Below are 25,442 nucleotides of genomic sequence, written 5' to 3'. Positions count from 1 at the left end.
AAATAAATATATGTATTTTTCACGCTGTAATTCCTGTTTGCCTTCGAGTGTCATTTCCCTTTATCTACATTTTGCAAGCGTATCCCCTATTTTCCAAGCAATATCTCGACTTTCGACTATATCGAAAATTACGATAAAAAAGGAGACCAACAGATAAGGGACAAAGGTAGAAGCGGAACGCATGCGCAAAGAAATTGTATATAGATATATAGACAGAGAATCGTAAACAGAGGGCGGAAATGTGTTATGGTGCCATGGAACACGTCCTTCCCTCCGTTTTCCATGCTTCCACACTTCCACGCTTTCCTCGATCGACCGACTCGCATTTCGCTCCGATAGGTTAGGTTAGGGTCGGTTGCGGCTCGAATACTGGCGAGACGGAGCGGAGAGGGGCCGGGAGGTATAACCGGACTCCCACTGTTCCACGATTCGCTCCGCACTTCAGTTGCCTCGCGTACGTTGAATCGTGAACGTCTATTCCGTTTTGTTCCTTCTCAGTTGCTTGAACACGTTGTTGTATCTCATTTTATCGCGTGCCCTTATCGGATTCTGACTAACGCGTAGTTCGCGCCACCGAATTTCCAAGTGTCTCCGTTCAAATCCCTTCTTTACCGACCGATGGACTCGAAACGAAGGATTTTTGGTGATCAGTTTTCTCGCACGCGATGGTCGAGATTTCCGATAATAGTGTAAGATGCTTCTCCTCGAAGCATCGTTTGTGAACGGATTCGTGAGCCATGAAGTGAATCGGTGTGCAGTGTCTAGATTCGTCGAATGATCGAATCTCGTGACTCGTGGAAAGAGGTTTATGATCGCTGGCTCGTGGCATGTGTTGACTCGATGGTCTTCGAGAGCGTCGAGATGCGGAACCCGGGGTTCCTCCTCGAAGACGCCAGACATGGATATATCCAGTATATCAGGTACAGTTCTTGCGATGCTTTTCTATTTTTGTTTCTTTTTCTCGCCTTCCTTCGTCCACTGGGAATCATGGGAAAGAAAAAGTGGTTTCTTTGTAAACGCGTGCATTCTCACAATGCGTTATGCGTCCAGCAGCGATGTGAATAGAATAATGTGTCCATAAAGCAGACATTGACTGTGTATTGTTCGTGGCAGAGATGACTGTTCGAGGAAAGATCGATATTTCAGCGAGTATCGATCACGTCTGAGCCAGTTCGCGGTTTCCAAACGCCGCGATCTTTGATTTAGTTATCGGTTTATCGAAGCTTACGCTAATCCCCGAATATTTCGAAATTATTTATTTGATAAGAAAAATTCGCTTGGATTTTTTGATGGAAAAAAATACGAAATAGGCGTTTGAAATTATTCTAAAAGGGTTACAATAACAATTATTATTAATTTGTATTTACGTATTTTAAATATTTCGATCTTATCCTCTCGTTTGACCTTGATACTAATACTTAATTATAGAAAACGAAAATATGGAGATAATGTATCCGAGCTTTCGGGTATACAGAGTAGACCTCACAATCAGCTTACTTACGATCCACGATAAAAGAAATGTACGCTTGTATATATCATAAATATCATATATGAATTGTCATATATGAAATGTCATATATTATCGATTCACGGTATTCGTGCGTTTCAGTCTTTTCTTATAAATGCATGTTTATTTTACCGTGAATGAACTTTGTGTTAGAATAGTCGACGTGGACGGTGAGATAACTGAAATTCAACAAATTTCGTTTTGTTCGTTTCTCAAATCAAAATATTGCCTAGGACTTTGTACGTGTAATGTACTTAAGTAGAGAGAGACCCGACACTTCCTTTTTTTGTCTGTCTGTCTGTCTGTTTGTCTGTCTCTCTCTTTTAATAGAATTCGTTATAAATTTAGTAAATTCTATCTGTCTTACGTTCTGTGGATTTCTGTGGAAAGGATCGCTAATATTTGAAATTGCGCAAAGACCTTGCAGATATTACGTAAAGTTGGTTTTCGAAGCTAGGAACGATCGAAACGATTTAACACTGGAATCCCAAAAATTTCACTCTACTAGTGTATTTACCGTTTAACCATTTCGTGCATATATGTGTACACGTTTATTGCTGTCTAATTCATGTAAAAAAATGCCTATATTTCCAAGTTTTATTTTCATTTTATTTTGTTATGCGTTACTGTTTCGTCGAATCGTGTTTAATCATCTTTCTATTCTATTTGCTAAATATAAAGATTAACCAATAATTCTACACATAATTGTCGAAGATTATTAAAATAATTATTAAATTGACATATTTTATTTAAAATTCAACATATAGCGAACTAATATTAAGCTACAAAAACCTAGTAGTTTTAAATAGTTAGAAATAGTGTTTATGAAAATGAAAACGAGCGCATCCGGGATTCTAGCGTTAGCAGAAATGATCGTACTGTGTTCGTAAAGGCGAGGTGCTCAGGGGTCGAAATCCACATGTCGTTCATTTTCCTCTTATTGGACATCTTATTTTCGGAAATAGCATGCAAATCGGAGAGGCTGGCTCGAGTAATTCTGTGAGTCTCATTCTGCCACGATCCTCAATTTGACTCACGTGCGCATTAAATCTATTTTTGAGCTGTGTTCCAGTGAAATATGTTAGGAATATACGCCGCGTATATAGTAATTTTATTTCCCAAAATCACCTTAATGCAGAATTAGCATTTAGTCGATTTTCGAGTAAAAGGTAATTCTTTGTTCGAATATTACTCATCAGTACTTTTACATATCTTCTGTTTGAATAGATTTTCTTAATTTAAATAAGTTTAGTATTTATATATTATGAGTATTTGTATATTACAGAATGTATATAATCTGCAAAAATATATGTACGGTAATAATCTCTCTGTCTGTCTGTCAATTTTCCGTAACTAATTTTCTTATATCGTGTGAAGGTAAATGTAAAAATTACGTAATGCGTAGATGATATTTGATAATACCGATATTCCTGTTTACCAGTAAGGTGGTTACATTTCATGTCAGCTGACTCGGAGCAACAGCTGCACGCTTTGTACCATCGCGGATGAAAGGGGACCCTCGAAAGCAATTATTTTTCAGAGGAGAGCTGTCGAGAAGCTGCCTAGCTTTTGTACAACTTTTGAATTTCTCACGGTAGTTGGTTTAAATCTTTGTTCGATTCGTCGCCGACGCGTTTTGCTTTCAAGGCCGTATAATTGATCTTTTGGCAATAATAATTTGTTGAAATTTCACATCGTGTATAGATAGGTTTGTATATTTATAATTTATATATATAATAAACGTTAATGGAATTATTAAATTTCAATTATCAAAGTTGACAGGTTAAAAAAACTACAAACACGTTCATGTCGTATCGAGCTTAGAATTGTAGATATATAAATTGGATCTTGAAAATGAAAATGCTATCGATCGTAAAAATTGTGCGAGCAATTTCGTGGCAGTTATATATTTGAAATTCGAAAATGAGCGGAGTGTTGGTTCATCGGTCGAAATACGATATTTGCGCAATAACGTTGTCATACTTACTGCTGTTTATTTGTTGCGTTCGAAAGTTAATCCTAGGTGTATTCATTTGTAAGTTTCACTAATTTCGACATCGTCTCGACGCGCAGTCGATCATCGTTTCTGGCGAATCGTACAGCAATGCGGTGTTGCTTAGAGACGAAGAACACAACACGAAGCTCCGCAGTCGATGTGATAATAATCGTTATTCAAATTTCGATAACCACTTTCTTAGTTAGCCGGCAAAGGGTATATATTACGACAGACAGATAGTATAACGTTTATAAATGGAGGGTAATTAAGGAAAGAAAGTGGATAATATCATGTAAGGCGTGTTGTAACATCGATGGCATTGCTTCCTGGTTTCGCGTTAGACAAGCTGGCGCCACACTGGGTCGATATGTCATCGGACTGGAACTTATTTCGAATGCCATTAATATAGTACCTTCCTTTGTGAAACGGTTTAAATATGCAAGCAAACCCGCGTTACGTATGACAATGGAAAAAAAATATTTTCATTAACATTTACCGTGTCTATCGGTACTAGTTGTGTCATATTCATCGATATTGCAAGTCAAGATTATTAATCACAAATATATTTCATAATTATTTGTTTGCCAACATAATTTATTTCGAAGGATGCAAATAAGCGATATTAACATAATCATCGTTTTCCATAAGGAAACGATAATAGCTCAGTTCGTTATTTTCTCATTTCCTAACTTCTCTGTACATTATCATCCATTATTCTATCCATTAAGTGCACTAATGATACATGCAATAACAAACACGAATAATCCAATAACAATTTTCCAAGGTTTGCAAATGAAAGCTTATTCGACGCCACTTTAGTCTTTTGTTCAGATCTTACCGACTCGGTTCTTTTACCTCTTCCAAAGTCTTCTTCTTTCGGTTCGCGATTTAAATTTGGGATCATCGGAACAGGTAGAGAGACGCCGAGGCATCTGTCGCGCTGTTTGTGATTGGTGCGCGAAGAGAAGAAACGTATAGGCGTGTATAGTCGATGAAACAGACATAGAGCGAGATCCTATACGTATAACGATTAATTTTATCTGATTTAATCTCAATCACACTGGTAAATGTAACCGTGTTTATTTTTTATTATTTAATAATTATGTCAGATTTCTTTACGACATTCTTTTATGACATTATGCGTATTACGTAAACGACAGCAAATTTCGCATCTCTAGAGTGTATCCTATACACATTTTCTGAAAATATTTTACGAAGAAAGAAACAGTTGTAATTTGTCACACTTTTTTAATTGCTCGTACGTATGTCAAATTATTTGTTTCGATTCTCGGAACTTATGAATTTCAGTTCATCGACGATGATCGATTTTTGACAATTTCGCTGTATCTCTCGCAGCAACTACACGATCGAAAGAAGGAATCGGTTCGTTGTTCAGCTGTTTCGCGCGAGATTAAAATTGGATCGAACGAGAAGAGGAGAGGAACACGTGTTCCGAGGAAGAAACTGGCCCAGGATCGCCAGCCAGGCCAATGTTTGTATTACCCCTTATTATCTGGCGCATCGTCTCTTCTCTTTCCCTAACCGCCCCCCCCCCCCCCCCACCCCCGGTAGCTGCGCGCTTTTCTCCATTTCGATGTGGAGAATCGAAAGGCTTTGAAAGGTTGCCGCGATCGTCCGTTCGCCGGTGGTCGTCGTGTTCATCGTTTCCGCTCTAGTTGGCCGAGTTCCAGTGGTTCGTTGGACGTATTCTTTCTTCTCGACGCGGGACGCAATTTTCTCCATGTTAAACGTCGCTTTTTCCGTTCATCGCTCGCCGAGTTGCGTCACCGGGGATCACGGCCGCGGTGAAAGCGATCGTTCGATTGACTCTTGATGCGCGTGGAAGTGCACCGATGTTCGCGCGGACCGATTCGAACTTGCAGCAGAGATCGTTGTTCGATCTCGACTGGAGTTCGTAATTTTAAACGTGTATTAACCGTGAGTCTCTCTGAAGACAAATTGATCGACTCTACTTTTTGTTAAAATTTGTTTCTTAATTTCGGTATATAAGTATCTATAAATAAATGACTCGGCTTGCTTTGATCCGGAGAAATACAATGATCGCAACAATATATCGAATAGCAAATTCTTCCGAGCCACGTAAGGAAGAAGGAATTTTCTTTATTTAATAAGGAATCGTCGAAGATAGGGATAAATAATTTTCGTCGGAAGTATCAAAGCAACTTTCCATATTCTGTAATCTGTGCTAGCATACGTGGTGTTTCCGCGGCAATTTTTCTAATTTCTAGCGAACAGCAAGACGCGTGGACGCAATTGCATCTGCATGCGTATCGAGTCAGTGGAACTGATTACTTCAACGGCCGGAAAGTATGGTCAGGTTCGTCGGGAAACCGCGTGCAATCCAACGGAATTACGTTGCCGATTTGTATCTTTCTCGTTATAATTGCGTCGTTGAATGCAGCGAATCCAAGGTGCTCGAACCATTGAACTTTGTTGCAAGACCGGTTTTGAAAAGATTTCTTTAGTCTTTTTTGATGTTCGAAGTGGACTAAGTAAAAGGAGAGGAAGAAATAAGCGATTTAACCAGTTAATCGGGACGAATGAGTCTTGGTTCAGATTTCCTATTTCTTGGGTGGTGCAATTTCTTTATTTATGGATCTGCCATTTTGTAACGCGGTAGCATCCATGTACGTATTTCTGTCAGAAATAGATTCTACTTGGGTATACTTATCGAGCTGTATAAATTTTACATTAAGATATTTCATCCTAGAAATTCTATTTTTTGTTAGCAAGTGTTTTAAAAACGTGTAACGAACGTCATTAATGACCTTGTTCTAATGGCAACGCGACGATGCGGACTGTCGTTTCCGGTCTGCACGTTAACCGATTTACCGGAAGTTCGCGTCGATTACACACACGTCACGGTGGATGTGGTCCGTCAAAAGCTGTGTATATTGATAAGAAAACAGAACCGTTTCCGTAGTCGATGCTTTTCTTACAAATGATTTTACTCGTTTTCTATCGCATAGAAAGGAAAACAACAAAATAATAATACCTATAACGATCAAAGGGAAAGTGTCGTGTTTGCGTTTCAAATTCTTTTGCGATCAAAGAGTTGTTTGCGCTTTGACAGATGAGAAACGATATAGCTTGTCACGTTGACGAGCAGACGCTCGTACATCGTAGTGAACGATATTCGATTAACAATCAGTAAGAATAAGAATACTTTAGAGCAACGATAAGAGAAAAAATGACGAAACGATGTAGAAATATCGGCCTGAACGAATGAAGTTGTTCGATCCAATGGAAAAGAAACTAGATCAGAGACTGGAAATTGTAATTCGTTTAATCGATGTAACACGCGGGAAAAAATCAATTGGACAAATCTTTTAGAACGGAGAGTCATTGGAAGGCTCTCATATGACGGTAACCAAGCGTAAAATCAGGTTTGCCGATGTTTGAGCGACGTGTACCGGTACGTGACACACTTTAACGGGGTTATGCGAATTGCATTTTGCTCGAAAGGTCCCTGTGGCACACCGATGACAATTGCAGATGCGATCTCGGATGCACATTCACCGGCGCGTTGTCGAGACGTTTCGCGCGACCTAAAGTCGTGCTACTCGTGTCAAATGACATCATCGCTGTTGCCTCCATTTGTATCTACATATCTGTTAAGGCGTAGGATAGGCTGGATAAAGTCGAAGAATGTATTATTTGTCATGAAAATCGTCGTTATACTATATGCTTTTGTAACACGTTCAACGGTTAAAAGTATTAACTAATAAGTATTCCGCGTGGATCTGTTTTTTATTTGTCCGTTTTGAAATCTTGTTGAAACTTTTAATTCAACGTCTCACGGATCAATACATATCGTTGATATATACACGGAGTGGTACTTTCTCTGGAACGTTTATTTCTGCCAACAATGTTGCATGCAAATGAAACAAAGGTCAGACAAATGGAGAGAAAGTTTTAACGCAGATATCGTACCAATGTTTCAACGGAGCTTGATCTAATTCTTTTTTGTTGGTAAATTTCGAACTTGAAACGCTTCATATATGATTCGTTATGCTACGTTTCGCGATATTTCTCGATATTTCTCAAGTTCTGTGCAAAAGTAGAGAGCTTTCAAATCGCATTAATAGTTAGACTTCAACAGGGTGTCGCTAGTTCACGCAAAGTTATCGAGTTTCAGCGATATCCAGTCACGGTGGTAGTTGTATAAATATATATATACATACCGTTTCACTTGATATTTTGAGCGTCAGCAAAGGTGCAAAAATATCGTACTATGCAACGGAAATAAACTGTACATGTGTTACGAACTTGTAGATTTTTCTAACGTAGGAACACGTACGTTATACGCGTGATTTACGAGTAAATTTTGTTGGAACGCCTGTTTTAACGAGCTTCGAATAATTCGATTCGATAGGCGATGTCTGTTACAAGTCGAACACTCCCTTTAGCCAATTTCAATTCGGTTGCCTCCTGGCTACATGCTTCTTACAGAGGTAATGGTAATTTCAAAGGTAATGTAACGTTTTCAAGGAACGTGTTATCGATCATAAGAGAGATAAGACGCATTCGTTTTGATAGCGTTTTATAAAGAACCTATATAGATGACCAAGATGAGATTGGTCGAGGGACAACGAGAAAAGATTCTGCTTGTACAAGCTCTTTTCCATGAATTCTTTGGTTTTGCGAGCGCGAAAACGCGCGACAAGCAGCGTGCAATCTCCTCGGAGGCTAATAATACGAGCTGCAAAAGTCTGCTTGGCGAAGACGCGCCCACGCGTCGCAGTTTCTAGTTCGAATCTCGAGATGATTTTAGTATCTCATCGTTCTTCGCCCTAATCGCGCGCCCGAGTTCCATTCTGTTCGCGTTTTCACGCTGAAAAAGCGTTTCGCAGTTGGCGTGTTCGACGATCAAATTGATCATCTACTTTTTTTTCGATTTGTTAAAAAGGAATTATTGTTATATTTATGAATAGAAATCGTTTGATAATATTAACATTTTTAATAGATTTTTCAATGTAGAGCTCGCCGTTTGCGAAAAGTCGAGGTAAAATTCGTTCCCCTTGGAACTGGTGAATTTCGATTGGTGGTGATGTTTCTATAGTTTATCGAGGCGGCTATCGCGCTATCGACTATCGTTCGTGAAAGTTGTTGGAGAGCGCACCAATACGGAGAAGTCGGGAAAGGACACCCCTGCGAAAGAAAAGGCAGGGCTACCAACAAGCATTTGCGTAAACGGGTACGAGAATGCGTTTCTTTACGTTCGCTTTGTAGCTGATCTGTATCGACTATAATATCGAATTATTAAGAAAACACTGCTATTGCTTTTCACAATCGACTACGTTGTGGGTATTTTCTTCTCTTGTTTCTGAAAATGTAAAGTATAAGAAAAGCAAATGAACGCGAAAGTCTAAAACGTTAAAGCGACTCGTAACTTTTTCCTCTTGGGGCATCGATCAGCCCGTTCGAGAGACGAGGTTGGATGATTCATAAAAATAATTGATTTCAAAATTAGTTGCGCATTCCGCGCGATAAATCTTCCTCTGACAGGCTCGTTGCCAACGTTGCCCACACTTGAACCAAAAAGACCATGTTCGTTAATGACTGTTCAAAAAATCTAACGTTCGCGAAGTAAATTATGGTTTCTCATCGTCCGTTTCGTTCTGTGTCGTTTCCATGAAATTCTCATCTATCACGTTCCACCTAGAAATCCAGTGTGGTGCACGATCTCGGCGTTCACACCGAGATAAATCTCAGTTCCGTGAAAATCTCGTGGAGGGTTAATAATCGAGAAGTGGTGTGGAGCGGGGAAGAGCGGGGAAAAGTGGGGATTCGCGGCGCAGTGCGATGGCAGGAGTGGGAGGATCAGGGGCGCGAAAATCACTACAGAGAAATCAAGTCGCTCTAGTTTTGCTAATAAGGCCGCCGTCGCTAATTGCTTTCCGTCACGGCAGCTGGTCCCTTATCGTGTGAAAGTAATCGTCACAGCTCTCGATAACGAAGATCGTGGAAGAGCGCATTGCCGAAGATAGATTCTCAGGTTTCTCTTTTCTACGGTTACTTACACGCGTGTAATCGCTACCCCTCGTGAAAGAGAAACTCTTCCCATTGTATGGCACGAGCGTAAACGCGCGTGCGCTACCGGAAGCTTACACGTGTACTTACTACTTCCTACTTACTACTTACTACTTACTACTTACTAACTACTACGTATTATAGTTAGGTGCGTGAAACACCATGTGCGTCCGACGAGCGCACGATGCTCCTTACAACGAGAGCGTAGCTCTCCGTGACAGATTTGGCAGATGTTCGAGCACCAGCTAACTTTAACGCTTCCCCTGCTATAGAAATTTCGTACTCCTTACGGCTAACGGTGATACTATCTTTTTTTTTTGCCAGAAATGTTTTCCAACCTAGTTCCGTTATCGAGCATTATTTCGGCAAATAATTGTGAAAAATCAGCGAGTAAAACGCTATCACTGACTCGATAAATCTCGCGTTTTACTATTAAAATTAGTTTTTCTATTTATCATTTTATACGTAGCTATATATATACATGTACGTATGTATCGTAAAAAGTAAACATTGGAATTCTGTTGCTTTTAAACGATATTGTGATTATAGAAAGAAGTAAAAGAAGAAAGGTGAAAGCTTTTAGGCGTAAAAAGAGCGTAAATTCTTAGCGTAATTCTTTTTAATTAACTGCAGTGCCAAGACAAATTAAAGCGGTATATCTTGAATAATTGGCATCGAAACACGTTAAAATACGTGAGTTGTCCTTTAAATCTTAAACATTTACGTTACACAGGCGTCGCCCATAACTTTCCACTCTATGTTAATAGACTTTTTCTTGTTTCTGTTGCAGCCTGAGCGAATGTTACTTCGCGGGCAAGGGCGCGGCCTTGGTTTTACCTCCGAACGAAAGGGCCAGACCCTCGAGAAAGGTTTCCGCAGCAGGATGCGACATTCAACAGCACCTGCAATCTATGTTTTATCTGCTCAGACCGGAGGAAACCCTGAAAATGGTGAGTTACGAGATTTTAGAAGATACACCGTGTTTAGTTGCGAAGAAAGTTTTCTTTACAGCGAAAGATGGTTTTTCAGATTACTAAGAACAAAGCATATATATCTGGTTGTAACGTTCGTTCGAACACTTACGATTCGTAATGTAGATTACGCGAACAAGGGTATACGTATATAGTTTGTCTGCAACGGTTTATGTAATGTTGAAAGTTGTTTCGCGTATCTTTTGCTCGAAACATTATTGCAAATTCTTTGGCATTCTGCTTACAACGGTACGATGAAAAAATCGCTACAAGGTAAAAACAAAGATAAAAACGGGATTGCATGCATCGATTATGTACATACGATCGATCGAGCACCGGCCATGACATTTTGCGCGGACAAAAGCTCAAGGATAGAATCTATTTTATTTGAAACGTGCGTTGCAATCGATATCTCGAGACCGCGAATTGTCTGCCAATTCCGGGATCTTGAAATTTACGGCAGAGGTTTGCTTAGATGTTCTGGCGCGCGATTTCAACGATGTTTCTCGTCAACAGACGCGAGATATTTTCACGATTGACATTTATCTCCAATTTAATGACTAGACCGCGCATTTGTATGCATTCCTACATCTTTATAGATATACCCGAAGAAAGGGAATTTACATAGAAATTTGTTTCATCTACCAAATATTATTATAACGAATACTCTATTTTCAGTACTTTATATAGGCATTTTTGTAAAATTTTTTTCATTAGATCTAGCAAAAAATGCATAAAATTCCGCGGCCTACGACGAACCGCGTGCATACACGTTAACGTCATCTTGCGGTAATTTCGATATTATTTTTCCGAAATTTCTCATCACCTGTATTTCTTTCGAATTATTTATCTATTTTTGCTTATAACATACAAAAAGCATTTCTCTCGTCAAACACGAGCTAATAGTTGAGTAGCTTTGAACGCATTTTTCATCGGAGAAATTGGAAACGAGCGTCTCGTCTAAAATTATCATGTTTCACTACGTTGCCACTGCAGAAAGTCCAGAACCTGTGTGAACAACCGACAGGTAATAGCACCGTGACGTCAGCCAATCCTAACGAGAGCAAACCAACGATCGGTGATTGCGAAATCTCTGACCAACGCGTAGCTTTCTACGTTCGGAATGAAAAGTGGTCACTGTTGTTTCGGAAAAACGTAGCTGCCTCGGTGCGATTGGAAAGTTAAAGACCGACCGATGTTGATCGTTACATGACTTCGGTTTATGTTAGTTTTGGAATACGAATAAACGTACGTTCATCGGAATTGGAAGCAATGTAAACGATGTAAGTAACCATTTCGCCACTTTTACGCGAAAACCACGAATGTGCAAATTTTTGCTTTTACGGCAAAGAAGTATCGATATCTTTTTCTTTCGTCCTTAATTATATAAATTAAAGCGAGGAACGTAGGATGACAAAGGTGACATTTTGCGTATTGAACGTACATAAGCATTCGCCACCGAAGATCGATGAAACGGACTTTAACGCCGATATCAGTTCGTGAAGCGCGCGCACGAGGAAGTCTGGCTCGATGATAAGAAACTGGTCGCGTAAGTCTTTTGAAACGACAAACACGTCTCGAGTCGTTTGCCGAGCGGAAGCGGTCGTTTCTCATCGGCCGCGACCTCAATGTGTCGCGTTCGCCGACGACCCGAGCATGTGGGTCGCCTTTAGCCCACTTCGCGATAGTTCCAACGACACCAGCGACTCGTACCGATCCCACGTGGAAGATTCCAGGTCGTCACGCGTGTGTCGCGTGTTGGATGCGACGGTGACAGTACTTTTCGAATTAGAGCGACAACTCTCAATGCCGTTGACCCTATGTTCGATCGTATGTCGAACTTTGAATTCGAGATACTATTTTATTCGATTCTTTTAACTCCCCCCTCCCTCCACTCCGCCCCTCCAATCTTTTTGTAATCACTTTAAGAAAAATTCGATTTCACCGTTTAAACTGTCTTGAATTTTAAATAAAAGCTAAAAGAAATGATCGAGCATGGTGCGATTGAGCGATCACCAGTTCCCTTTGTCCAGACGAGATTACGTATTTTTAATACAATAGCAGTATGCGAAAAAAAAAAGAAAAAAGAAAAAACGAAAAGGCTTGTATCGAGTGCAGAAGCACGAATTTCACGTCGTCCTTGACACGGGTCTACTTCGGCAGGGATGCAAACTGGCCTCTAGAAAAATAAGCTTCGACGAACCTCGACCCAGTTCAAACTTGTTACATCGCCGACGAGGAGCGGAATAGCGACTTCTGCGGATCGTCTGTTGTCTTTTAATAATAACCTCCGATCTGCGTAACGATGGTCCACGATGCTCCTACGAAATGAAATTGAAATAAGAAACGGTTCGATCGTTACTGACAAGATGGTGTTAGCCGTTAGATGATGTTGAAATTTAAATATTTTACGAAATCTGAAATATCGAAGATCGATGCTCCATAGGTATGCATAATTTTTCACTTTTTGGAATTATATAAATTGAGTAATTTACGTTCAAGCTTAACCTTTTGATCCAACGAATTGGAATATAATATCTTCGACTACTTTTTCAAGAAAGTCAGTAAACGTGTATAGGTTGTGTTCCATGTTATTTAAGAAAAGAAAAAAAAAAAAAGAAAAAAAGAAGAAAAAAGAAAAACAAGAGAAACAAGAAAAAGAAACGTGGCAAATTAGTTGAAATAATACGTTATTTCGAGTTGTTATTTATCCAGCTGAGTACTAATCGAAGAGAAGATCGACCGCTATCGGACAAACACATCCACGTGACAATCAGCTGATCGGTCGTAGCCATTCAACTGCATAGAACTCAGGACCATTTGATCTTGACATTCTCTATAGCTGGCCAAGTTATCGACGTACGAGTCACGAAACAAGCAATAGGAACAGAATGTACGCGTTGGGTAGGAGCGAAATATGGTATTAGAATTCTGGACAGAACAGGCATTCACGCTTGTTAAAGCTGTCGGGATTCCTCTGCGAGAGGTTGCGGGACGAGAAACTGGTCCCTACAAGGACAACGAGGTAAGGGGAACGTATGATTCGCCACAGGTCGTTTCGTCCACTGCTTTTCAGCAGGGCCCGTTACTTTTTACGCTCGCAGTTAAACGCACGCATGCAACTTGCCCTCGAGTCGAACCTTTTATGCGGAAAGTGTCAGTGACCTGGCCGACCATTAACCTATTCGCTTGCCCACTTCCGGTGCATTGTGCTACGCTTTTGGTTTTCGTTTATTCGCTGGAATCGGGATTTTTCCCTGGTGACGTACGCTTCGATCGATCGTGTTTCGTTTTGTTGGCGAAGGAAACTTCTAAATATTGCAGGTAGTTTTTCGCTTTTACAGGAGTCTCGGCGTATGTTTTGTAGATAAAAATACGGCATGAAATTGGTAAATTGGGTATCCGTTTCGATAAACGCGACGGAAATAGCGCAGTAGTTGAGTGAAATTGGATCAACTAACTAAAATAGGTATCAGTTTCTGAGGAAAACGATACATACATATATACTGTATATAGATAAATTTTCTCTTGTGTATTTCGAGAAATGAAATGCTTTTATTGGTCTATATTAGTGTAATTAAATGGTAATACAACGCGGTTACATTAGGTGGATATACACGATGATGTAAACTATCCATATTCTATCGATATACGTTAGCCGCACAGTAACGTAATATGTAGTACGTTGTCTTGATCGAGCAGAATGAGTTGTCTATAATTAATTAAACGCGAATGAATGGCGATGATGAGATTGCTTTAGGTCGTCTAGTTAATGGTGAATGTCGTCAGCGATGATTTCAATGTGTCACAGGGATTCGCGATAAACAATGCTTGTGCCATTTGACGTACGATGTCAATTTCACGAATGTTGCGTTTGACTTTTAACAACGAATTTCTTCCCGATAAGACAATAATGTTCCCTGTGTCGTGATTGATCGATTTCATATCATTTATGAATTATAAATTATGCATTCATACGGGATACGGATAGATGTTGGACCGTTCGCGGAGAGACGCGTTCGCGGTAAATTCTCGTTACGGTTCGACAATCCACGCCACGAATTGGTCGATCCCCTATTTCGTTTAGTGTAATAGAGGTGGTTGATTGACTATAACACCGAAGTAACAGGTTATAATATATACTTTATTTTACCAACTTTGTAGATATAAATAGTTAGACGACTCGCGTACAGACCTATTCTCAGAGACGTATAAATAGTAAGTTAATACCGCTGACTGATCAATGAACGAAAAACCAGTCAAGACATTGACTGGTCAACGGATGAAAAACCAGTCAAGAGACGTTGAACTCTAAGGCTGACAAACCAGTCGAGTTCGGTGACGATACTGTCGCAGAGGAAAACTATTGCAGGGATTTGGTCGCTCCACCACCCGTCGCTTGCGGGTGGAAATGACCGTTGAACATGGTAAAAGGCCGACTTTTCCATTTCTTACCCGATTGAACAATAATCGTAAGGAACGTTTCGTATTTGAATGTATTTTATAACAAAAAAGGTAAAATGCGAATGCATAGTTTTATGACAGTTCCTTAGGATTATTGCGGTTCGACTAATTATATTTGCATAGCTAGTGGCCGCCTCGACCGTGCGATGGATTCTAGTTTATGTAAAGAGTCACCGGACGTAACAATAGACAGAGATTAAAGATATAGGTATATACGTGTAATCGTATTTTAATCTTAAAATAAGCCAACATCGATCGAAAGTTAACGTTAATTAATCGTCGAGTTTGATAGTTGCGGTGATAAACCAGGTGGCAGTCACGGACCAAACAGTACTCGTGTAATACTTATCACGTAACATTAGTGGACGTAGTGGCAGGATAAATTGATCGAACCTACGCAACGTTGGAGCGTTCGTCTGGAGCTGAGATGATCGTCCGGAATATCGACGTCAACGTAGTTTTATCGGTAACGCTGACCTTACGAAACCGCGGAAAAGCAGTGTCGCGTGGGCGACGATAATTTATCGCGATAGTTCCGTCCACCGAACGGGAGAACGATTTATAGCCGCAGGAGCGTGTTTTAGATCCGGCCGAACTTGTTCTTTGCTACTGTATCAGCCATGTACCGCGACAGAGTCGAACGAAATTGGACGTCGCGTCGTGTCGTTTCGCGTCGTGTCTCAAAAGTCAAGTTACCATAGGAATTGATAGCGAGGTGAATAGGCCGTGATAGTTGTAGTTGCTGGTGTATATGTCGCTGCTGGGGTACTGGCTGTATTTCCTTCTAATTTAGATACGTGGGAGAAAAATCGGACTCTGGTCGCCGGGATTTGAACCCGGGTTCCGAAACGTTCTGAATCTAAGGCGCTAACCACTGCGCTGCCGTCGTCCGACACTAGTTAGCGTCGAGTGGTGATATTTTGTTGTCGAGTGCCGCCACAATAGGAACCGAGGAAGATTATATAACGCGGCAGTTAGAAAGGAAGCCAATTTTCCGAATTTTTGTCCATCAGTGGAAAATTTTGTATCCGTAATCATCAATGTTTTTGAAAATGAAATATTTAATTCGAAATTATGACAGTCTTTTATGTAGGAGAGCTATAAAAGGAATTCTCTTGAATGGTAGACGTGGCATTAAATGTACAAAATAAAATTAAACGACACGAGTAAATATCGATAAAATTCTACTTCGAGCCACAAAGGAGAAACGTTATCGGAGAATCAGAACAAATGGTATAATTTATATTTACGTTACGATGAAAATCACCATATAGCTAATCAGCTATAAAAATGCGATTCACGATATTTTTATTTATTCGATCGATTGGAAAAGTATTTCTTTTAAACGGATTTTACGTTCGTTCGTCAAACAGATTTTCTATTCACGATGAAGCATCTCGTCGGAAGTCAACAAGTCTAATTTCAATGTTCGAACACTCTCTGAACAAAACTGGGCTATCTCGCCACTCGAGCTCTGCTAAAACGGGTTTTACGACCGGCTTCTGGCCACCACCTTTCTTGCTTCTTTTTGCTTCTCGTTCGATTCTTCTTGCCGCGCCCTGTTCAATTTCAAGGCACTGGCCTCGTGAAAATTCTCTTTTCTCGCCCTTCTTTCACTGTCAGACGCGTCGAGATTGCCTAACGCATAACGCAGTCCACTCAATCGCACGCATCAAAAATATCTCATATTTCATCATAGATGGAATAAAGGATCGTTTAAAAAAGTCTACTTTCCTGCCATTTTTGCCAAATTTAATTTTATGTAAGATTGTCGTACGAATATTCCGACTATTGGTGATATACTTATTATACGGTTTCTTAATGTAGAATATATCTGACTCGTAGCAAATCTCTTCTTTAATTTCTTTCTTCTTTAATCCGATTGATCATTGACGATAGGACAACGTTTGGAGAGAGCCTTTGATCAGTCTAATAAAAAACTTGAATCTTTTTTATTTTCTAAATTTATACACGACTTTTCTTTTCGCGATCCTACGAAAAGTAGCTACCGAATGAATAGCTTGGCCAGGAAATCAGTGACGTAAAATGTCGGTAAAATACGGTAGCCTGTCTCAATACCGTTGGCCGTTTTATTCCGACATAAATCCCGTGAAACGAATTTCTTCGAATCTTTTCGCCTGGACACCAGCCAACGGCCATTAAGCCCAGTCCGCCTATTACGCGATACCGTAACTTTTAAGTAGTTTTTCTGATCTGCACGTCCGGGTATGTCCCGTGAAGTGAACGCACGCATTCGGGCCACGATATACACACAAGCTGTTGGTCTCAGTGTCTTTGGTACCTGTTCACCTTCGCTCCAACAGGATGCCGTGAATTTGCAAACGCAGGTGTAATTGGCCTGTCCGGACGATCCTGCCAGTACCCACTTCGACGCGATGATAAGACCCATGTTTCCGACCACTTTCAAGATTTACGGTACACTTTGGTGATGGTTTCTCGTTTTCGCACTGAACTTTTTCACCTAAGTTTCCAGAGAAGAATGTATACGAGCGCGAAACGCGTGAAATCGATTCTATGCTAGGTTTTAAATTATGGTACTTTGGCAGATATGAGTTTAGTAGGTATCGTTAACGAGATTTGTACACTTTCTCGAGAAACATTCAAAGGCAGAACAAAGATGAAACGTGGAGTGATTGGCGAATGTCATTCAAAATCTTTCGTACAACGCGTTCGATATATTTCACCGTATGGATACCGATTTAGAAGGATTTTTGCAAGAGAAACTCGTTGCACGAAGGCGGAAGGTCGTTGGTTAGCGACGATGACAAAGGTTCGAAGCAGGGAAGAAAATTCGCAAACGGCGCGATTACATAAATAAACGATGGTATCGCAGACCCGTTCGTCACGGTTCGCGACGAGGCAACTGGTCCGCGGACTTGAGCGATTCCATTCGCTGACAAAAGCCACGGTTTTGCAACCGAGCCGTGTCAAAATGTGCACGCGGTGCTCTTGATATAATCGCGCTTGCTTAACGTGAGAAAAAATACGGCCTCGTTGCGTAATCGGTGATCCACGCAGCGATTTCGACGAAAGCCTTATTTTTCTTCGGTAATCGTGAAAGAGTACAGAGCTTTCGGGGTTGATAACGGTTTTATGGCTATAGAGATAAATTGGTAAATCGTAGAAAGTAATTTATGAGCAGATGTGAGATAAGACGTCGGTAATAAGTAGTAGTCGGTGTCGATTTGTAAAGTATCAACGTGTCTGTTAACGTATAGCTAATTAAAAACTAATTTCAAATGAAAACCTTATCGTTGATTAATTCTATTATTTGTATATTATTGTATCGTATTTCTGATTGAACGAAGATAATACAGGAGCTTAAATAATTTATTCCACCGTATCGGTGGAACATCCCTTTTAAAATTTCGCTAAAATCCTCTATCTACTCTCGTACTTTCAATCGTTCGGTTCAATTATTCAGTTCTAACGATCCACTTTCCTCTAGGCATGCAGGAAGCGTTCAACGGCGCAAAGTCCAAAATCGAAAGAATGAGTTTGATTGAAAAGTTGCAACACAACTAAGAGGAAATGTTAAAACTTTGACCGATGGAAGCCACGTACCGGTAGGCGCATTCGTTGTCGTCGAGCAACGTTGCTCGTATCTCGTCGGCTTATAATTACTCGAGTTTTTACGCAGCGCGCAATCTCGGAGGACACCTGTGCAACTGGAACGAACATTCTCGGACAGTCTGGACCGCATCTCGCAGAACTGGCGTTCGTTTCACCGATCTGCTTATTAGCTTGATAAAAACTCGTTGGTCGAGTCGTAGCCCGTCGAGTTTACGCGTGTGTACGTAAAGCTCGAGATAGAAGTCTACTTTAGAACGGGTTGCGCGTTCAGTTAGCGGTGGAATAACACTTATCCGTGTCTGTTTGTTTCCTTTTCACCGGATATGTATCGCGTTTGGTTCGGTCGTTGTTTTATTTTCTTTAAAATAATATACTAGCACGATAAAATTTGTAATATTGTTTCAGCGTGGTAATATTTGTGGTGGTTTTTCGTAACATTTTGTTAGGATGAAAATTAAATATACCAGAGGTAACGATGATTTTCAAAACGAATCTGCTGTTGGAAATCTGGTCGATTGTTGGATGAAGCGAAGAAACTTAATCGGAGGTCTTAACTTGAACGATAGAGGTTCTATCGAAATTCCGAACATTCTCTTTTCACATAATTAACATCTACCGAGGAACACCATTTCCTCTTCGAAATTTTCTAAAATATCAACCGAACAGGTGTCGTAATTACGAAAATCAAAATCTATTCTGTCGATAAAAGTTAAATAAACACGACTATAGGATCCTTGATTTATATTAGAATTTTACGATAATGAGATCAATTTCAAACACTTGGGATACGTAATACGATATATTCCAGCTATTAAATGTATCTTCAGATTTTCGTTGTCGCTTGTGCGATTAATCTTTTTTGTCACGCTAATGGTTTGATATTTTTCGGACTGTGCACGAATTTTAGAATAACTAATCCGTCATGTCGGACCATGATTTGCGTTTACCAGTCGACTCACGTGCAAGTCGTTACACAATACCGTTACTTGTTTGACGAGCAGCCTGAGAAACGCTATTTATCGTCAAATACGCTTTCATAGCCACGATACAATGAACCTGATTTTTCTCATAATCAAGAAAATCATACGCGTAATCGGAGGTCGATGAAACACGGCAACAGCTTTGCTTATATAGCTTCAAGAAAATGGTTCGCTTCGCTGTAACTTCCTGATGCACCAGATCGCCACTGTGCTCCACTCTTTTATGTATAGACCTTTTCCTCCTTCAGATATTACAGATATTAAAGAACATCGTCAACAACGATCCACTTGTAACCGAATTGTATATTAAATGATTACATAACGGCAAATAATAATAATGATAACAAGAGCATTTTTCTGTCTTCTTCTAGAATGCTTTTATCTATGTGCCCATAGTCGTATCTCTAATGGATGCTAGATTCGACAAATTCTCTGCAGGACGTGATCGACAAACTCCTTCGTGATAAATCGCCTAATTTTTGACGGATTAAGAGCTAATCGCGTCACTAGCCTAATAACAAAATCTCTAACGAACAGAAAAAGCGATGGTTTAAATTTTCACTTGCAAGATGTAGACACGAGGCGTTTGAAATAAACTACGATCAGCAACAGACAAGTCTTAATTTTCGCGTATACTTACCGACTATGAATATCAGATCACTACGCTCATGAATTTATGTTACGTATATTTACAGACAAGGTTATCTTCCTATACACGCAGAAAGCTTTATCTATCGTTAAATGCTTCGATTTCAGGATATCGCTTATAAAGAAATAAATAAATTTAATTTAATGTTTAACGAATTGTTATACTCGCGTTATACGACCAGACATTATAAAAGTTGAATCAAACGAGGAAGAGAGTAGGAAACGATATCACTGACACAAGTAAAATGCATCGTAATTACGTAAGTAACGAAACAACTTTTTCTTCCGCAATGAGAGAGCAGAGCAAAAAATTGTGAGTCATGTACGAAACATCGTATACGAGTTAAAATGGAATCTAGTTTTTTTTTCTTTCTTTTTTTAGTTCAACGAGGAATTATTTTCAAAGAATATCGATATATAAAAGAACGTGACAATCATCACGTTATACACAATAGGAGAAGAAAGTTTAGCATTTTATTAGTTACGTTACTTTGAACTTTATGAGCGATAATATATTACTCCGAGTTTTCAGATACCATACAATTTAGTTTAACACGGTTTAGATATTATATACGTAGTACGAATATTTATTACGATCGTTACATAACATTAGTAATTGTAGTTTTGCGATAAATGTTAAAGTAGAATCTTCCGTGATTTGTAATAAAACGATTAAATCTATGATGGATTTAGAGGAGAATTAAATTTAGTATCGTTACCATTTCTAACGAATTATATCGCTCGTCCGATTCAAAGAAAATTTTTTTTTTTTTTAAACGAACGATAACGAATAACCATCGATCTGTTGTTTGCATAAATTTAGTTTTAAAATATAAAATATATAATCTTAAAGCGGAGCACTCGCAAATGCCGCAAGTTAAATGAAAGAAATTTGGTCGACGACAGAACCATTTTTCATCATTTTCACGTAATGTATTCGCTATTTTGGTTACGTGACGAGCATCGACGTGAAACACCTATTGCACAACACAAAGCGTGAAAAAGGTATTGATCTCGTAGAAGTGAAATCTCTGACAGTAACAAATATCGTACCTCTCGAGAATATCGTAACGAAAAGATCCGTAATAGGATAGAAAAAACAAAGTGACTCCAAAATAGGATACTATTGGCAATCAGACCGTTGAAGCAATTCATTTTATACTAGAAAATTAAGATTAATCAATGAAAGAAACGAACGAAAGAAATCTAAAGATTCTGGTTAAACGCTTATTATCTCTATACCTTCACCAAATATTATTATTGGTTTGAAGCATACCAGCACGAAATTAAATGAAAAAGAGTGGGGGAGAAAGAAATGAGAAACGTTTAATAGCCACGAGTTCAACGTGAATCGCTTGACGAGGAACGGTGTTAGCAAATACGGTGGAAAAGTGGGACAAGCTCGTAAATAATACCAGAAAACATGTAATTGAGTAAATGGAGTGATTTTTCCAGAAAGTTTGTCCTTTTTACGTACGATTCTTTGGCCGACGACTTTCTATCGAGGTTAACAGAGAGTACAGAGATATTGTCGTAACCGAGTCGACGCGACGTTATGGACGAGAAAGACGCGTCCGATCCGTTGACCTCGATGTCTCTTGGTCGTACAAGATGTGGACAAAGTTGTGGTGCGCGAGAAACCACCTTATCTGCCACGGCCCTCTTCCGACCAAGAAATTACCCATTAGACCAAGTATATTTCAAGTAGCTTCGAATCGTGCTAGAAAACTTTGAATACTTCACCAGCACTTTGGATCTTATATTCATAAATATCTTACCAATATGAATATTTGAAGAGATAATATGCGATCGATAGTTTCAAGTACGATCGAACCGGGAATTAAAATTACAATTTTACTTGTTTTCAAAGGTTATGTCGTAGAAAGCGTGTACCAAATAATAAAATGTAAGTCACTTTCATCGCTAGAGAGAGAGTGTTTTTTTTTGTTTTCTTTTTAGAAAATAACCATAGTAATGAACATTAAGACGTCGTTAGGATAAACCTCCTGTCGTCCAGTGGAAAACGAATTAACCGTAATTAAGCACGGCGACATTAGGTTAAAAGACAACGTGACGCAGAACAGCTACGGCTAACCTGCCATCACGACATCCGATAAACTTGCTCCACTTTCGAAAGGGCCGACACGACGTTTTGCACCCGTGAAACTGGTTCGGCACGAGTTAACTCGCTTCACCTTTTATCATGCGCGGGCGTTGCACACACACACACCGGAATAACAATAGATCTCGAATGTACCACTCTTGACCGTTCTCATTTTTCTTCTTTCCATCGACGACTAGGGATTTTCAAAGGTTTTTAAAATGCTATACTTTAATTACAGAATTACAAATATATATGGTAGATAATTAAATATATTATTATTACATTTGTTAACAAGTAATTTAAAGTTGATCTGACAATTGTCAGTGACACGTGTTACGAACGGTAACGTGACTAACATTTAGTTACAGGTAATAGATGCGCTGAATAATACGATACAATTCAACGAAATAAAGTCAACGTCGCTATATTATGAATGCATAAATTTGTGATCGAAGCGTGCATCGATTACTCTTGTTCTCCGATCGAAAACCGACGGATGTCTGCGGTGAGCCAATACTCGCGAATGCCTCGTTCTCGCGTCGCAAGTAATTGGATCGTCCTGAGAAAGTTCACTGACTTTCGGAGCTCGTGTTCGAATCGGTCACAGTTTCTTGCTTCGACCAAGTGGAGCCGCCTTTTGACCCAGTCAGCATACGTTTCCTACCCACTAAGAGGGTAAGAAATTGTTTCGTTGCTCGTATTGGACGTAGATACGCATTTTGGCTTCAGTTATTTCGCGTGAATGAGTTTAAACTCTTGATATTTCTTGGCGCGTGTTCTTCCCGCCTGCGCGAGATTTACGGATAGAATGCGCTTCAGCTTATTTTGTTTCTCGATAAAACAAACCGTAGGATGATGATTAAAAGTAGCACTATCTTAAGGTCACGTGTAAAGTATGCGTCATCGTAGATGAGCCATCTAGCGTTCATTATCCGTTATAGCGACTTATTAATTCGATACGTCCATATTTAGTGATTACATTATTCTCCATATTACTCGATGTATTCGTCGTTATGCTTGTAGTATCGCTAGTATAGCAAGCTAAATTACTACGTTTCTATAAAAGAATATATGTATTTTGTCATACGTTTTAATACAACTCACTGTCTTTGGCACGTCTAACCCTTTCACCGCGACGATGTTACAACAGGGATCGCTCTCGGTACATACAATGGCGTTAGCACACCTGCGAGCCAAAGTCTCGAAACGATCAACGCACGAACATACCTAGCGCATCATCGCGGTCGTTGATGACTTATGACAAAACTGATTTCTCATGTTGCCACCCACCGTCCGCCCGCGATTTTCGTTTCCCAAAAGCTGGTGGTAGCTTTCGCGAGAACCACATCGCTAACCAAAGACGTCGACATCGAAACGCGATCGTGGCTTTTCCGGCCAATTGTTTCTACCGGTCGCTTAACAACACGAGCTGTTTACCGAACCGAGCCACGTCCACCTGTATCGTATCAAGCAATAATGCTGTTTGCGACACGATATCGACGCTATAGCGTATAGCGTATAGCGTATACGTTTCTGAAAGAGGAATATGCGAGTATCTAGCGTCGAAGGTATTGACCATGATTTATTATACGATGAAGATGGAAATAATAGAATAATAGGTACCGAATACGTGCGAGATTGCTCATCATCGTACGAACGAGACCAAAGTCGCGAAGCGTTTTCAAGCTTTTGGCCGGTACTGTATCAGCTCGTTCGCTCGTACGGCCATTTCTCGATGTATTATTTCGCTCACACTACCAGAGAAAGAGAAAGAGAAAGAGAAAGAGAGTTAGTTGTGTACAGCGTTCGGTGATGGTAAGACTCGTTCGTAGAATGGAACGAAGCGACCGTGTGAATTTATCATCGATCGCGAATAGAAAGGGAAAAAGGAGCGACTGCGGTGAGGGGAAACAGTGGATCGGGAACCTTTTAGTCCTGACTTCTGGCTGCGGGGTCCCGTTCGATGATCCGAACCGACGCGACGTCTCTCAACGATTCGCTTTCGTTTCACGACGCTGCAGCTGCGCCGCGGCGGTACGGCACGCTCACGAAGCACAGGCATCGTCGTCGATCGCGAAACACTTTCACGGTGGCCTTTCGCGATTCCTTCTCGTGGGATCCTCGTGGGATCCTCGTGGGATCCTCGTGGCTTCGTCGGATCGAATCATCTCGAGCTCGAACAGATCCTTCTTTCGATCGCGAGGCACAGATAGCGGCAGGTACGGCGTGGTGGGATTGCTCAAGTTGACGCACAAAATCCTTGACGCGCTTGAAATTGAAAGTGAAATTGTGTTTAGTAGCAAGGCGTACGATATTTCAATTACAGATCCTAGACAACGCTATTTCTTTTATACAGGGTGTTCCTACGATCGTTCCTGCTATGTATTTAGCGCAACATTTTTGCGATCTAGAATAATATTTATCGATTATTCTTTGTTTAAATTAAAAAATAAAATTGCGCGAAGAAATTTTAACCGATCAAACGTACACGTGTGTACGCACAACGAAGTATGTAACAAAAATATAGTGTAACCGAAATTTCTGTACCAATGTTATCAACCGATATATATTCGGTAATTTATCGACTACCGTTGTCTAACCAAACGAAGATCGATGTATTCTCGGAATCGATTTTGGAGAAATCAGCTTCGACGGCGATTTGCGTGCTCTTTGGGCATTGGCTCGTGTTTCTTTTCGCGACCGATATCTCGCGAACTAGTTACACGATTGCGTTTCTTCTCGTCTTTTATCCGAGCGTTGCACGCATAATCGTATGACATAGGTACAACGACCCAGTTTGCTATCCTATACGAGCTGAAACGCAAATTCTCAGACCGAGCGGATACAACGCGTGTCTACGTTGCGATACTAGATGTGAGATTGCGAGAGACTCGCTCGTACGGACTGTCACGGTTCATCGGCCAACAATGTCCAGATAAAACGATCGAAGCTGCCCGACAATTAGATGTTTTGTTTAGTTTAAACGCTGCAACGATGATATCTCGCTGGTTTTTTTTTTTTTTTTATTAAGAATGCGTCTGGCGTGTAACGTATAGTATCGCAGATTTAAATTTCCGTCAATTTCGAACTTGAGCACACTTTCGGTAAGAAAATCAGGAAAATA

The 25,442-nt window shown here is 40.1% G+C and overlaps 1 protein-coding gene across 3 annotated transcripts in view; it reads left to right on the top strand.

Moving 5' to 3' along the window:
• The window catches only part of Ssh (Protein phosphatase Slingshot), a 73,254-nt gene that overhangs the window by 14,629 nt on the left and 33,183 nt on the right, over positions 1-25,442 (top strand). Inside the window, exons 1-2 of one of the 3 annotated variants that reach the window (XM_072004382.1) lie at positions 441-920; positions 10,348-10,507. In XM_072004382.1, coding sequence (XP_071860483.1) covers positions 775-920; positions 10,348-10,507 — 306 coding nt within the window. In that variant the 5' untranslated portion in view covers positions 441-774. Of the gene's footprint in view, positions 1-440; positions 921-10,229; positions 10,251-10,347; positions 10,508-25,442 lie in introns of those variants that run through there. The other 2 variants (XM_072004384.1, XM_072004383.1) reach the window with 2 other exon arrangements.

Source organism: Bombus fervidus, chromosome 5, assembly GCF_041682495.2.
Source record: "Bombus fervidus isolate BK054 chromosome 5, iyBomFerv1, whole genome shotgun sequence".
In the NCBI taxonomy this organism is placed as follows: Eukaryota; Metazoa; Arthropoda; class Insecta; order Hymenoptera; family Apidae; genus Bombus; species Bombus fervidus.
This window is presented reverse-complemented; position numbering and strand designations above follow the sequence as displayed.